The 14,217-nt window shown below is 40.5% G+C and overlaps 1 protein-coding gene across 1 annotated transcript in view; it reads left to right on the forward strand.

Annotated features, from left to right (window-relative positions):
- The window catches only part of C2CD3 (C2 domain containing 3 centriole elongation regulator), a 37,341-nt gene that overhangs the window by 6,337 nt on the left and 16,787 nt on the right, over window positions 1–14,217 (forward strand). Inside the window, exons 6-17 of the mRNA XM_065745727.1 lie at window positions 595–723; window positions 1,801–1,945; window positions 2,343–2,503; window positions 3,515–3,730; window positions 4,334–4,446; window positions 6,036–6,154; window positions 7,127–7,249; window positions 8,978–9,439; window positions 9,857–10,008; window positions 11,182–11,425; window positions 11,833–12,016; window positions 13,035–13,215. Of these exons, the coding sequence (XP_065601799.1) occupies window positions 595–723; window positions 1,801–1,945; window positions 2,343–2,503; window positions 3,515–3,730; window positions 4,334–4,446; window positions 6,036–6,154; window positions 7,127–7,249; window positions 8,978–9,439; window positions 9,857–10,008; window positions 11,182–11,425; window positions 11,833–12,016; window positions 13,035–13,215 (2,229 nt within the window). The remainder of the gene's footprint in view (window positions 1–594; window positions 724–1,800; window positions 1,946–2,342; window positions 2,504–3,514; window positions 3,731–4,333; window positions 4,447–6,035; window positions 6,155–7,126; window positions 7,250–8,977; window positions 9,440–9,856; window positions 10,009–11,181; window positions 11,426–11,832; window positions 12,017–13,034; window positions 13,216–14,217) is intronic.

Consider the following 14,217-nt stretch of genomic DNA (forward strand, 5'->3'; position numbering starts at 1 on the left):
GAGCCATTTTTGTGTGTAGTACAGAACTATTTGGTAGTGTAAGGTCAAGTTTTAGTAGTGAATAGAAGGGGCATAGCAGATTAAATGTTATCTGATCCCAAATAAAAGGTTTTCAAAGCAAAATAAGTAATCAGTGACATAAAGTGAGTACTTCTCCATGTTCTAGTTTGCATCCCTTGTTGCTGGTGTACAAAGAACGCTTGTATCTGTAACTGTGTTCTCAGAATTTGTGGTCATTATGGTTTTCCATCCAATTCCAGTGTGTTCAAAAATTGGTGATTTTTTTGGACTCTCCAGGAAGAATTCATAGATCATTGTTTATAAACATCTTGCCTTGATTTTCTCAGGCCCTCTCTCCTCTTATTTGCAGCAGTTGAGTTAAAACTGCAACTTTGGGCTGTCCATGCAAAGTGTAAGAGTTGTGGATGAGAAATGTGACTTGCAGCAGACTGCAGGGTTGCAGACAGATTTTGTGTAGCTGGAGGTCAGGCTACAAATCAGAGGGCTGTATGTAACCTTGCATTTTACCCTTTATGTGGCTGAAATCTTCAGCCTGACAGAAAAACTTAATACCTTTGTTTTTCCTTTGCCCAGGAGCCCAAAAGGCTTGACCTCAAATTCTATGCCTGCTGTTGAGAATCCCCATCTCTTCACATCTGATGTCACAGGTCAGCAATTAGACCTCAACTCTGAAGAGAGAGCAATACAGTTACTGCTGGGCAGGTGAGTGATTTCTGAGTCTTACTGCTGAAACTGTCCTTATTTACCCATTTTATACTGAAAAATGCCTTTTAACCTCTCATGTTTTCCATATTTCTGGAAATGTGAATAGCAAGAGCTACTGGTGACAGGAGGGGCTTCATACTTCAGCTTGCATTTAGCTTTAATGTAGGACAGCCTATGTGGTTCTAAATCATTTGACCTAAAAAGTTGACAGAAAGGTGGACCCCAACATTTCAAAAGAGGAAGTTATTTAATAGTTGTAACTACTGTGTCCTAAAATATAGAGAGAGACATACAACAATTACGATGTTTCTGTGAAAAGTTTGCAGTCTGTAAATTAAAAAGGGAGAACCAATAGTTATTTTTATAGTCTTTCTCCAGGTATTAAGTTGGTCTTTCTCTCATTTGTAAAGTAGTAAGAGTATAGTTGATCTGGAGTATGCAGTGCACAGCTTTTGTATCAGATGTAGTTCAGTTTATATGTCCTGTGCCCTGCACTTATTCTTTTTCCCTGCAGTTGCTGGATAACAGTGAAGTTTGTGAGTTGAAAAATGGTTTTGATACCTCTCATGCAGGTAGAAACATCTTAAAACAAAACTGATCTTGCTTGAACTGTGCTTTAAAAATAGCTGTATCTATGTAATCTATGTAATTAGACACAGAAAGGCTTGTGGAAAGGCTTGGGCTGGGACAGCTCCCAAAGCCCATCCAGATCCAAATCCCTGCTGTGGGCTGGGTGCCTCAGCTCAGGCTGCCCACAGCTCCATCTGTGGCCTTGGGCACTTCCAGGGATGGGACACCCACAGCTCTGGGCAGCAGTGCTGGGGCATCACCACCCTCTGAGTAAAGAGTTTCCTCCAGGATCAGCCATTCTGTGGCTCTATTTGTATATATTCACCTGTTGGTTGTTTTTTTCTTCACGTGGGTCTAGAGATATTATTGCCAGGACTGCTGTATCCAGATATAGTAAAGCACAAAATCAGTATAGAATAGGAATCATTATCAGAATTCATATGAATCTGACTGCAGAACTTGCAACACAACATTAAGTGATGTTTCTTTCTCTTGTGTCCACAGTGTTGATTTATCTCCTGTGCATTTCTGGAATCAGCCAGGTTCCCTTCTGGATTCTCTCTCTATTGGGAGTGACTTGTATGACAGTGAACTCAATGATCCCCACTACGACCAGAGTCTGCTAGAGAGTCTTTTTTACACCACTCCTGTAAGTGGAGAGCAGAAGGAAAGTGCTTAAAGTGAAATAAAATTAAAATCCTGCATTAAAAAAATAATAAAAAGCTATAGATTTCAGAATTAGTAGAGGCTTAATAAATATTGTGTCCTACAGAAGCTTGTGGGAACATTGCTTGAAATTAATGATAATCAAGGAATGTTATTAAGACTATAAATTCAAGCATCAAATTTGGAAACTGCTAGGACTGAGGCTGTCCACGAAGACTCACATTCTATATCTTTATGAAAAAAAAAATGGGTTCCATTAGAATTATTTCAAATTATGCAATCCACGAGCTATGTTTTTTTTATTTGTATTTATCATAACCTTTATAAATCTTGACGGTGGGAGCCAACTTCTTACTTCACTTGCATTATCTCCATTTCAGAAATCGGATTCCAGTTCAAGTGATTTCCTCAGTGATGAAGATGTTAAACCTTCCAAAAAAGTAAGCAAAGCAAAAACTGTGAAGAATGCTGATTCTGTGAATGCACAGAAGGATTCCACTGCCTCTGATAAGGATCAGAAGGTGACAGAAATTAAACCCAGGTAAATAGTTACATCAGCAACTCATTCAGTAGCATCTTCCTTATTGTAAGCAACTGTTCACACTATGTTATCTGCTCTGTCACATGATTTACTGAATGCATATCCACTTTGCAGGGATGGAGTTCATATCAGCAGTCTGTTTCAGTGCTTCTATACCTGCAGGATGAACATTTCTTCAGTACTGACCTGACCTAAACTACATTTTGTTTTGTTTTGTTTTGTTTTTCCGCAGCAGAACCAATAAAACCCCAGAATATTCTGGGACCAAAATTTTTTTTTGTCCAATTCTTTGACTTTTCATTAACTTGGGTGAGGAACCGAAATGATTTGAAGTGATATTTCTTTGATTCTGCTGAATTTCAGATTGCATATTGAATCTCAGATTGCATATTGTCACACATTTTCTAGAAACAAGTAGATAAACTTCCAATCACTTTATTTTACAAACCTAATTGTGTAAGTATTCTTTTTTTTTTGCTAATTTGCATGCACACATGTAAGAGATTCTGGATTCTAGCAAACAATCTGGAGAATTACAGCAAGCAAGAATGAATTATAAGTTCCTCTGTTATATGCTTGTAACTGTGTCCCTCAAAAATCCAGTTATCAGGATTTACTAGTACAATACCAGGAAGTATTAAGGGTTGTTGTTTTTTTTTTCCTAATTCATCACCAGATAGTTATTTCTGATTGTTTTTCTTACAAATACTTTTTTATATTAAAAAAGAATTTATATCTCCGGAGGTAGCAGCCCAAAACCATTTATAAGTCAAGTCTGAGAAATAAAACACAAGTTGAGATTTTAAAGCAGTCTTGCTTCCGTTCCTCTGCAGCAGTGATGTACTCAAGCAATTTCTCTGCCCTATCCTTATGTCACATAAAACAAACCTTTTCTTTTTGAAGAGTTCAGCTGTGTAAGCATTTGTTAAAGCTCCAGCAGCGTGGAGTTACCTTCACACAGTTGTGTTAAGAGTGTTTGTGTAGACCTGATTCTCAGTTTTATCTCCGCAGCTGCTCTCCTTCCAGACAACTTGCTCCTCCTGATGTTGGCACAGAAGAAGCTCATGTCACATCCCTGAGTGCAGACAGGTTGGCTTTGCTGAAGAGAATACACCTGGCCAGAGTCATCATTGAAAGCTTGAGAATCCCTCTTGATAGCTGCCAGATTACACCAGGAAAGAGAGGTTTAATGGGGAAGCCCCCAAGGCCTGCTTCAGTTAATAAATGGTAAGGTGGATTGTTTCTCACTGACATGTAATCTATGCCTTGGAAGTAGATTTTACTGGGGTCTGTTGTATAGCCAGGCTTACCTAAGCTTTTCAGTCTTCTGAGGTCTTCCTAATTCTTTGGTCATCCTGGCAAACTGCATATTATAGATTTCTAAAAATTAGAATTGCCAATAATTTGTCCTGGTTTGGTCTCACTTCAGGCTGTATTTTTCTAGTATGCCCAAATGTGCTTTGTGCATGGCTATACTCTAAAAGCAAAAGGTTTTTTTTTAGAAGAGAACCTGATTTGAGTAGTTCAGTCTTCTGATCAACCTGATCTGTCCCTGTGCAACGCAGGGGAGTTGGACTGGATGACCTTTTAAGGCCCCTCCAACTCTAAGGATTCTGTGATTTACTCTTTAAAAATAGAGTAACTTAATGAATTGTGGATTTGAAGTTTGTCTGCTTTGTTTGGTTTCATGACATGCATTAGACTTTTGGTGGCTTGTGATCATTCATTCACAGAATCACAGAATTGTAGGGGTTGGAAGGGACCTCTAGAGACCATCTAGTCCAACCTCCCTGCCGAAGCAGGCTCATTCTGTGACTATTTTATTCACAGTACCTTCTTCGTGGAGTACCACTTTCCTGTGGGAGCCTCCAAGAATGAAAAAGGACAAGTCTCCATAACAACAGAATTAACTCGAGTAGCTTCAAGTAAAATCACAGATGGTGGTAAGATCGTTGTTTGTCCCCTCGTGTGTTTAGTGTTGTGGACTCTCTTAGAAGTTGTTTTCTTATGTATTTGTTTGCTGCCTGTAAAATACTCAATTTTATATTATAATTAGTGACGCCTCTACAGAGTTGGTGCACTGTGGGCAGTGGAGTGCTCCTCTCTGGAAGAGGAAACTAAGATAAAAAAACAGTATATTTTCTGCAATATTCAAGATGAAAAAAATACTTTTAGAAACATTAGGTACTTCTGTCTCAAATGAATAGCTACCTTTTCCAGCTGCTGAAATGTGCAAAAGCTCAGAGAGTCTCCTGGATTCAAGAGGTCCTGGCAAGTTCTGTGCTCAGATCAGCAGATGTTCACCTCTTTACTGAGAGTTACCACTCTCTGTATCTCTGAGATCAATTTAGGTTACATTTTTTGCCCTTGATGAGCAAGGAGTGGTGCATGAGCAAGATCTTCTATCCCTTGTCTTCCTGGAAGCTGGAATTCCAGGGTGATGTTCAGTTGACCATCCCATTCGTTGACTTTGCCTATTTCTGGGTCACATGAATTGTGTTCTCTTGTGTATTCTCCATCTGTGCAGAGACAAAGCATCTTCTGAACATTAGCTCTTTGTAACACAAGAATAATACAGCCCCATGCACTTTGCCTTGTGTAGTTAGATTGCAGTTCTCTGGAGCTCAGAAAAACTGACAAGGCTGGAAGTAATTAGAAGAAACCATTTAGTCAGTCCTCTGTGCTTTCTTGAGAGCTGTTTATCTCATTTATTAAAGATTCCCAATAAGAGGTTCCTTAGCCTCCCCAGGGGCTGTGAAAGTGCTGACATTTCTGTCAGTGCATTTTCCTTATGGCAGACCTGAATTTTTGTCATCACTGTGATGCCCAAGGGCAGCTTACTACTTTAACTCTGCTACTGTACTTCTTGTTCTTTTCCAAACTAAACAGCATTCAGTCTTTTCTTGCAGCCACTTTTCTCCTGAACCTGTGATTATTCTTGCAGTTCAGCTTTTGTCTCTCTCCAAGATAAGACCACAGAGGCATGTCTGTAGCTTTTACGTGCTGTTATAATATTAATTTTGTCACGCTGCCCTCCTGCTATTTTCTGGCCTTTCAAAATGAAGAACAATTAAATTTTGGCTGGATGTTAATAAGTAAAGCAAAATTAGATGATCATGTGTACACTGGAGGTGTGATTATCTCCACATGAAAGTCTATTAATATTCAATTAGTTCTGAATATTTGTTGCTCCTGTGAGAAAAAAACCAAAGTTAATTATTCACAGACTTGCAGCGTGAATTAATAGGTAGAAATGTTGAGAGATTCTACTTGTGAGTTCTAGCAGCAGCCCTTCCCTTTCAGCTCCCAGCCTTGCTTAATCTGCTCATTGTGGCAGATGTGCAAATCTGTGTGTGTGCCCACCTTCCTCAGAACAGCCACCCTTTTCTCTCCCACCTCCTGAATTTCCTGTGTCTCTATTCACCCTGCATGTTCTCTGCAGAGACTGAAGGCTTCTGTTTCTGGAGTAGTCTGACAGATAGGTTAGCTGCAGATCCAGCTAAGAGCTCATGAGTCTCTGTCTTCCTTGCAGTGGTGAAATTTCAGCATCGATTTGTGTTCCCTGTTCGTTTTGGTGGAATGATGGTGGAGCACTGGTGGAGCTCTGACCTTGCTTTTAAAATCTACGTGCGAAAGAACAGACAGAGAAAGGTACTTCATAGTAGTTGTTTATGCTTTGTGTACTGAAAAGCAAAGAAAGCCTTGGCAATTCAATTTCCATCAAAGACTTATGCCCTCAGTAGTGTCTTCTCCAAGTCTTCTGCAGTGCTTCCTTCCAATTGTTTCCCTCAGCCATCAGAGATAAAACAAAGTAATGTGGCTTGGCTGAGCCACTTCTTAACCAACCATTGCCAGATATTATGAAAGAAATGAACGTTATGTGCAGATTCTGTAAGTTGAAGTGGTTGTTGTTCAATCTTATCACACAGCTCATTTTCTGAGCTCAAGTCTGGCCAGCCAAAAAAAAAAAAAATTGTCCTTCCCTCATCTTTAAAACTGAGCTCTTGCTGTTTAAGCAAACTGGATCAATTACAAGCATTCAATGAGAGCATGGCTTGTTTAGATACACATGGTGCTTTAATGTGGATGCAGTTGTTATCGTGACCAGGGTAGGAGGAATAATGGCATAACTTGTGCATTTAGTAGGAAAAAAAACTATATTTGGGGCAAATAGATGCAAGGAGCTATGTCTGCATAAGCATCTACATGCACTAAAAGGCAATTAATTCCTCTAATTCAGCCCGTGTTTTGTTTTAATCAACACCAAAGATATCTGCCTGTCTGTCCAAAATGGAGCTTTTCTTTTAGTGGATCAGTAAGTTGTGTCTTTAAGTATGAAAATCTCACCCAGTCATGAGGATTTGGGATGTTAGTTTCTGTATTGATCTGGAACTGTTAACTGGTAGTACTAGAACCTTACTGTTATCCTAGTGATGCTTGAAATAGGAAGCAAGGGAAGCTGTCCTACAAATCCCTGTTGGTGTAACTGAAGGTGTAAGAGTGGGCAGGGTAAGTGGCTGAGCATCATTTCCCAGCTCTTTCAGGAGGCTTCTTCTTGACAGCATGCCCACAGTTGTTTAACCTTCACAGAAATCTTGTTATATGTTCTTGTTCTACCCTCAGCCAGTGGCCGTTGGCTCAGCAGTACTTCAGCTACGCAAGGTCATCCAGTCAGAGTTGCTCACTTTGAGCTGTGAAATACCTGTGGAAAAAGAAGGAGATCAGATACAAGTTGGACCACTGAAGGTATGTTTTTTTTTACTACCTGGGCTGCGTGCTAAACCACCTCTTGTTACTTATTTTGGCTACATATTTTCTGTTTTGATTTTTTCTCTTAATTTGTCAAGTCTCAGATATGAAGACATACAAGAAAACAAAACATGAAACTTCTTGTTCTTTCCCTTAAGCTGTCAGAGAAATATTTAGAACCTTCTTTAAGGATTTTGCAGTGTGAATTTCCTCTGCCTGCAGGATAAAACAAGGGTCAGTAAGCTAGGTCTTGGACCGAGAAGCCACTCTGCCATCAGATTTTGTGTGGAACATGTTGAGACCTGGGCATATGAGAACAGGAAGACAGCAGATCTGTGTTCCTTGGTTCTACATGTGATGTGATCTCAGGTCTCTCCTGACACAGAGATCTGATGTTCCTGCCATTGGTAGCAGCTTGTGTCTTCAGGAGTTGCCTTCCTGAGCCAGAGATTCTATCAGCATGTTCAGCATCTGATTGAGGAGTAACAGTTTTGCACTGTACAATTGAGGGGTTTGCCAGTTCTGAAGATGAAGAGCTCCCTAGATTAATAAGTGATGGGTAAAGAAAATATTTAGACATTTTGTGTTCAGAGCTCCTAAATTATTCCCAAAGGATGTGAGCGTGGATTGGTTCTGACACTTCAAGGCTTGCCTGATGTTCTCTATCATATGGACATGTGAAACTTAGTGGCCCTCTTATAGAATCACAGAATAGCTTGGACTGGAAGAGACCCTGAAGATCATCTAGTTCCAGTTCCCCTACCATAGGCAGAGACCCCACAGAAGCCATTCAGTTGAGCTGTTAGCAGAGGAGCCACAGAAGAGTGAAAAACAAAACACTGAGGTTAGGTGTAGGGGGAGGAGAGTGGAAGGAGACACCGTAGGAAACTTGTGAAACAGAATTCAGTGCAATAACTTACAGAAGGGAAAGCTAATCTCTGTTTTTAATAGAATTGATTTTGGTCACTCCCTCTCTCAGATTTTAGTCAGTAATACCTATTTATCATCAAGATATGTGTCCAGCTGCTCTGGCCAGACATGGAGGATAAGGGCTGTCAGCTATTGCATCTGCATCACCTGGGTTATTCCTCACAGATGTTTTAGCTCCTCATCATGTGCATTTTGCACCATTTACCAGTAGATACTATTTGGGATCTCGTGCCTCACTGCCTTGTCTCATTCCTCCTTAATTCTTAGGCAAAATTCTTGAGTGATTGTTTTCCTTAACAAGGCATTTTATGGCTCAATTCCCTTCTTCATCACGCTGTTCATTCTGAACTCAATTTATTCTTTCTCTTCTTGCTGTCTTATCCATGATGCCCTGTAGCAGTCAGCACCTGCAATTCCTTTAGCCCGTGTTCTGGTGTTTCTTTCATTGCTTTCACACACGTTTCCATCCATACCTGTCTGACTATTTCTCTTTCAAATCTTGACAATATGAAGAAGAAACTCAGATGTAGAACGGTGTTTATAAATTAAAATAATAATAATGAAGAAACCAAAATAGGAAAAGTGAAGACAAATACAGTGCAATTGAAAAGAAAAAATAGAAGCCCACAGAAGGACAAGGATTTAGGGACAAGGGATATAAAGGTGCAAGAAACACTGGAAGAGAAACACTTCTCTTCTGTCGTAGCTTTCCTCGAGCAGTAATTGTCTTTCCAAGGTGAAGATAGCAACAAATGTGATAGACATCTGATCAGCTCTTTGTTTTGTTCACTGCAGTTATCAGTAGAGCTTGCAGCTGACAACAAAGACTTCACCTGCACCACTGCCAGGTGCTCAGTGGCTGTGCAGCAGCAAGTCCCACCTCATGCCATTAGAAGTCCCCAGCTGGAACTTTGGGAACCCAGCAGGAAGTGTGTAAATGCAGAAAGCTGCTTGAAATCTAGCAACCACGTGGACTTGGAGAAGACAGGAGCAGCTTGCACAAATGTGCAGCCACCATGGTCTGTTTCAACCTCTGTGGCCCATAATCTAATGACTCAAATGCCTGCAGCTGAAGATTATGGGTTATTGCTGCATGTGCTGCTGATGGTGCCTAATGGAAAGGATTTTGTTGCTGAAGACAACGGACTCCACACTTCTTGTAATGTGTATTTAACCTGCAAGCTGCTCAACACAGAGGAGGCAACAAGATCTGCAGTTGTTTGGGGTACAACACAACCTACCTTTAATTTTTCTCAGGCAAGTCACCTCTTTTCTGTGTCAAACTGGTCAAAATTTGCTACTGCACACTGACAAACCTTTTGAAGATAAATTGTCCTTACCTGCCTAGGGACTTCCCTGCTTGGCTCTGCCCACTGTACTAAAACTATTGTCAATATTGTTTTGGTTGTGTGGCACAGTGTGAGTTGCAGTTTCTTGAATCATCCAAATAATAAATGAGATTTTTTGAAAGGAAGAGAAACTTCAAAAGTTTTTCTTTCCCATTTTTTTTTCTCTTTTCTTTTTCCATAGAAAGTTGATGCTTAAAACTGGAAAAAGCTGACTGAAGAACACAGTTTGTACACTGTGCAATGATGCAGTGTCACTAAAATGCTCAGTGCTTAGCAAATAGCTTCCAGGGTGTTCTGTGTCCTAATTCTGTATGAAACTCTTCAGGTGATGCCTTTTTCCCTGACCTCCAAACACTTGGAGCGACTGAAGAACAACATCATGGTTATTGAAGCATGGAACAAGATGGGAAACCCTGGCAGTGACAGACTGCTGGGGTTGGTGAAACTGCCACTACATCAGTTTTACATCTCATTCAAGTAAGCATCTTTGCTCCACTTTTTCTTGGGTTGGGAGTTCTAGTTGATATTCAGAGAAAGATGGCATCTGATGCATTGTGGGGAGAGTTCTTAATACTGGTTAATAGCAAAGGGCATGTTTATCCTGCTCAAGCTTCATCTGGCACTTCTTTTCACTGAGTGATACTGGAATAAGTTACAATGTCCTAGTACAGAAAACCAAGTAGGCAGAGAAATAAATACTGTGCTGCATCAAGCTTGGATCCAGGAGCCATCTGGTTCTGTACTACTAGGAAAGAGTAAAACTGTGAGGGATTGATGTTACTATGTGTGAAAAGTGATTCCATTGGGGGTTTTCTAAGTGAAGCCTGACTGAGTGCTTTTGTTCTCAATTTTACTCTACAGATCCAATTGCTAGGGATGCTGTCAGTCTGCACAGCACAAGGGAATGCTTGTGGTATCAAAAACCTGTCTGCTTCAGATGTTAATTGTCATTTTATCTAATAGTTCTCTGCAGAGCTCTTTGTTCTTTTTGGTTCGGTGTTTTGGCTTCTTGTTCAGTCAGGTGCTTGCTTAAGATAATTTAAATTAATAGAAATATTGAACAGAAAAGACTCACAAAAAAGGATTGGTTCCTTTTATTTTGGTTGGAGTAGTGATAGGAAGAAATCAGATGATGCTGGAACTTACTTACTACTACTTTGTCAATTATTAGTGTACTGTTTGCTGGTGGCTGTTTTTCTTCAGTAAGCAACTGGTTTGCTTCTGTATATCTTCACTGTATTAAGATTTTTGCATTTTGGGGAGAGATTGTCACTTTCTTTTCTTGTATTCCTGCCCAGTTCCATCCCCAAGGACAAATAACAGCTTCATAAAAAATGTTATGTAGCAACAGTTATGTTAATAGGAGTCTTGTTCCCATTCATCACCTTGCTCACAGACCTCCAGGCTGGCTTATAACTAAGAGCACTTCATTTTTTTGGGAGCTGTATATTCTCACTGCTGAAAATAACCTTTTCCATTCAGCAGAACTTGGAGCTGGGCTTTACAAAGACTAATGTGATTGAGGAATGGAGATTGTTTTCTAACTGCATTGAATGTTCCATCTAAAATGAGATGCATGTGATACAGTTCATACTCAGATGGCTCATTCTCATGATAGGAATTTTTGTTATTCCATTTCATCTGCTCTAGAGATCCAAAGATTTCCCACCTGCTGCTTCAAGCTCACTATCCAGTGGTTGCTGTGGACAGCTACATGCCTGTGATCGACGTCTTCACTGGCAGTAAGAGTGGAAGTCTGAGGGTCATCCTGGCAATGGGCTCAGCTGATCAGATTGTGGCACTGCAAAGGCTAAAGAATGAAGAAGGAATGGAACCTCCCATCCCCCAGCGCCGTGCCCACTTCCTGGACCCTCCTCCTGCAGAGCTGACAATGGTACTGTTCCCTAAATTGCCATTACTGCAGTTAGGGACTGATGGAAAGAATTGTGACCCTAGTTTTATTAACAGACCTAGTGATCCCCAGTCTCTTTGTAGCCAGTTTTGTTACAGATGATCATGTTCTGTCCAAAATGATACTGTTTGTATTCCTTAGTCTGCTTTCTCTAGGCAGCCTTGACATTATTCCCTTTCTACTTCCTGTGTATCCACTGCTTCTATTTAAGTGACAAGTGTAGTAAAGAGTATATCACAGGAAATGTTAATTTTCATGGCTTAGTTCTGTACCACAGTGTTTCTGAGCTCCCTGTTTTGGGCTTTCTAGAAGCTCTTGTTGCCAGTCCTCTTGCATGCTGTTTCCTATACAGGCTTCCTTTCCATGTACATTTTCTTCTGTTTTTTTAGCAGTTGGAAAGAGATGGGGAAGAACTGATGGAGCATGTCTTTGAGATTCACGTGGAGAGTGTGAAAGGACTCACTCCCCTGCAGTCCACAGTCTGGGGAGAGGCTGACTGCTACGTTCAGTACTATTTCCCAGTGCAAGAGTCTGGCTCCAGTGCATTGCCAGGAACTGAGCTGCACAAGGATGGTAAGTTTACTTTGTGATAGCTCACCATCAAGAGTACTGCTCTAGTTAAATGTTTCCTCAGAGGTCAGCAAACAGAAAGGACCTTCTAATCTTTGGGCTAGGTCAGTAACTTAAAAGCCTGATTTGGCTGAGGTAGAAGGCAAAGTCTGCAGCAAAAGTGATACCTCTTTCTGAGTCTGTTCATGCAGTGCATTTTTGTTAATGAACACAGAAGAGTTCACAGGCTGATCTTGCAAACGTGCAAGAACAAATTTGCAGGAAATGCTAAGACTACATGGTTAACTTCACCAAAGGCTTTTCATGTACAAGCCTTTTGAGAGACCACCTGTTTTAAATCATGAGGAAAAGGAAGGATACTGTCATCATTTCAAATGTAGAAAAGGACTTAGCGTTGACTTCGTATACTCTGGGTCACCTGTATCTATTTCTTGTGAAGAAATGACAGTAACATTGTTCCATAGCAAGTGCTGTGGACTACTTCAGCTTCCAGCCACATTTAGTTTTCAGCCTGTGGCTTATGGGACTGTGTGAGTTGCTTGCAAAGGATTTGTGTAGTGACATTCAGAAGAGCAAGCCTTTGCCTAGGAGGTTTTAACGTACCATTTGCATGTTCTGCCTCCTGAAGGGATTGCAGAGGGGTAAGGCTGAAGCCTGCTAGTACAGGCAGCTGAAGCACTGGAGTATTTCTATAGCACTGTGTGGTCTGCACAGAGGCTTTCTGATCTTCCACCAACCAAAACTTGGGAGTTCCCATAGTTCCTTATGAACCCAGCAGATTTACTCTGACTTTGGCCTGGAGTCTTAGCACAGATGTAGCACTGCTCATATGTGGCTATATTGGTTCCAGACCCAGCACTGCTTTCCTGTCCCTCCTCAAGTCTTCCAGTCTTTCTGATTCCATGTTTACTTGTTCAAAATCAGTTCAGGTGTTTAAAGCTTAGTGTGTCAATGTTTTCTACTGCTCTGCTTGGACTTGAATTCAGCAGTAGCTATTTAACCTACTCTGTTTGACTTGTAGGCATCAAGTTAAAGCCTTTTCGCACAGCAGCCACTTTATGCGTTCCTGATCCTGTCTTTAATGATGAACATCATCATTCTCTGTTGGTTCCAGCTGATGTCCCAGTTCAGAGGCTTCTGGTCAGTGCATTTATGGCACCAGGAGCAGTTGGAGGAGGAATCCAGTTTGAAGTCTGGTGCAGGTAGAGATTAACATCTTATTAGATATCAACAACACAGAGACACATCTGATATTGAAGAATCTCTAGCCGTGGGATGGTTAATAAGTAGTAAGTGAAAAATCAGTGGGCTTATCAGCATTTTGTGATGAGTACATGCATTTAATGTTGCTTAAGACATTTGGATCTTTTCCTCCTAAAAATGCTGATTTTTTTTTTGTTGTTTTCTTACAACTTCATTAGCAAGTGTGTGCTTGCTAGTAAAACTGTAATAAGGAAAGGGTAACACAGGACAAGCTACTTGGTTTTCTTGCACTTTATACCAGCATAGCAATCTAAAAGCAGTGTTTAAATGCTTGGCATTTATAAATTTTAATAGCAAGCACAATTTCATTGTTTTTGTCTTTGGTCACTGGCTTCAAGAGGCTGCACTGTAGAATGTTTTGTTTTGTGTTTTCCCACATTTTCACTGATGAATCTTAGCTTATAGTTGTTCCTATTTGCACAGTGTTTTGTGATACAGATTAAGATGGAATTATCTTTTAAGCAAAGTTCAAATCATCATTTCTTTGGCAGCTAATGCTAATTGCTAGTGAAGGAAAGTAGAGAACATGAAGACAGGCAGCTTTAGAAAAGCACAACTGTAAGAACTGTCATTTGTTCATTCTGTAGTAAAGAAGCTCAGCTATTAAAAATGCACAAGTTTATATGACAGTTATTTATACGTTGGTTGAGTTCATGTTAAAGTTGGTAATGGCCAAAGCAGCTAAAATTACCATTGACCAGTTCATCACCTGGCATAGCACAAGCCTGTTTATCTCACAGCTGGATAACTTGTCCAGAAGGATGCCATTAGGGACAAAGTATCAAAGGCCAGAAAGATTACCTCCACTGCTGTCCCTTTATCCACCAAGCAGGTGAAGATCATATTACTCAGGCAGGACTTTTCCCCTGGAGAACCCGTGCTGGCTATGTCTGATAATAATAGCAGAAGCCAACAGATGTGATAGATGTGCAAGATGTTCA

Source organism: Cyrtonyx montezumae, unplaced genomic scaffold (assembly GCF_038088225.1).
Source record: "Cyrtonyx montezumae isolate F1298 unplaced genomic scaffold, pur_monq_1.0 scaffold_37, whole genome shotgun sequence".
In the NCBI taxonomy this organism is placed as follows: Eukaryota; Metazoa; Chordata; class Aves; order Galliformes; family Odontophoridae; genus Cyrtonyx; species Cyrtonyx montezumae.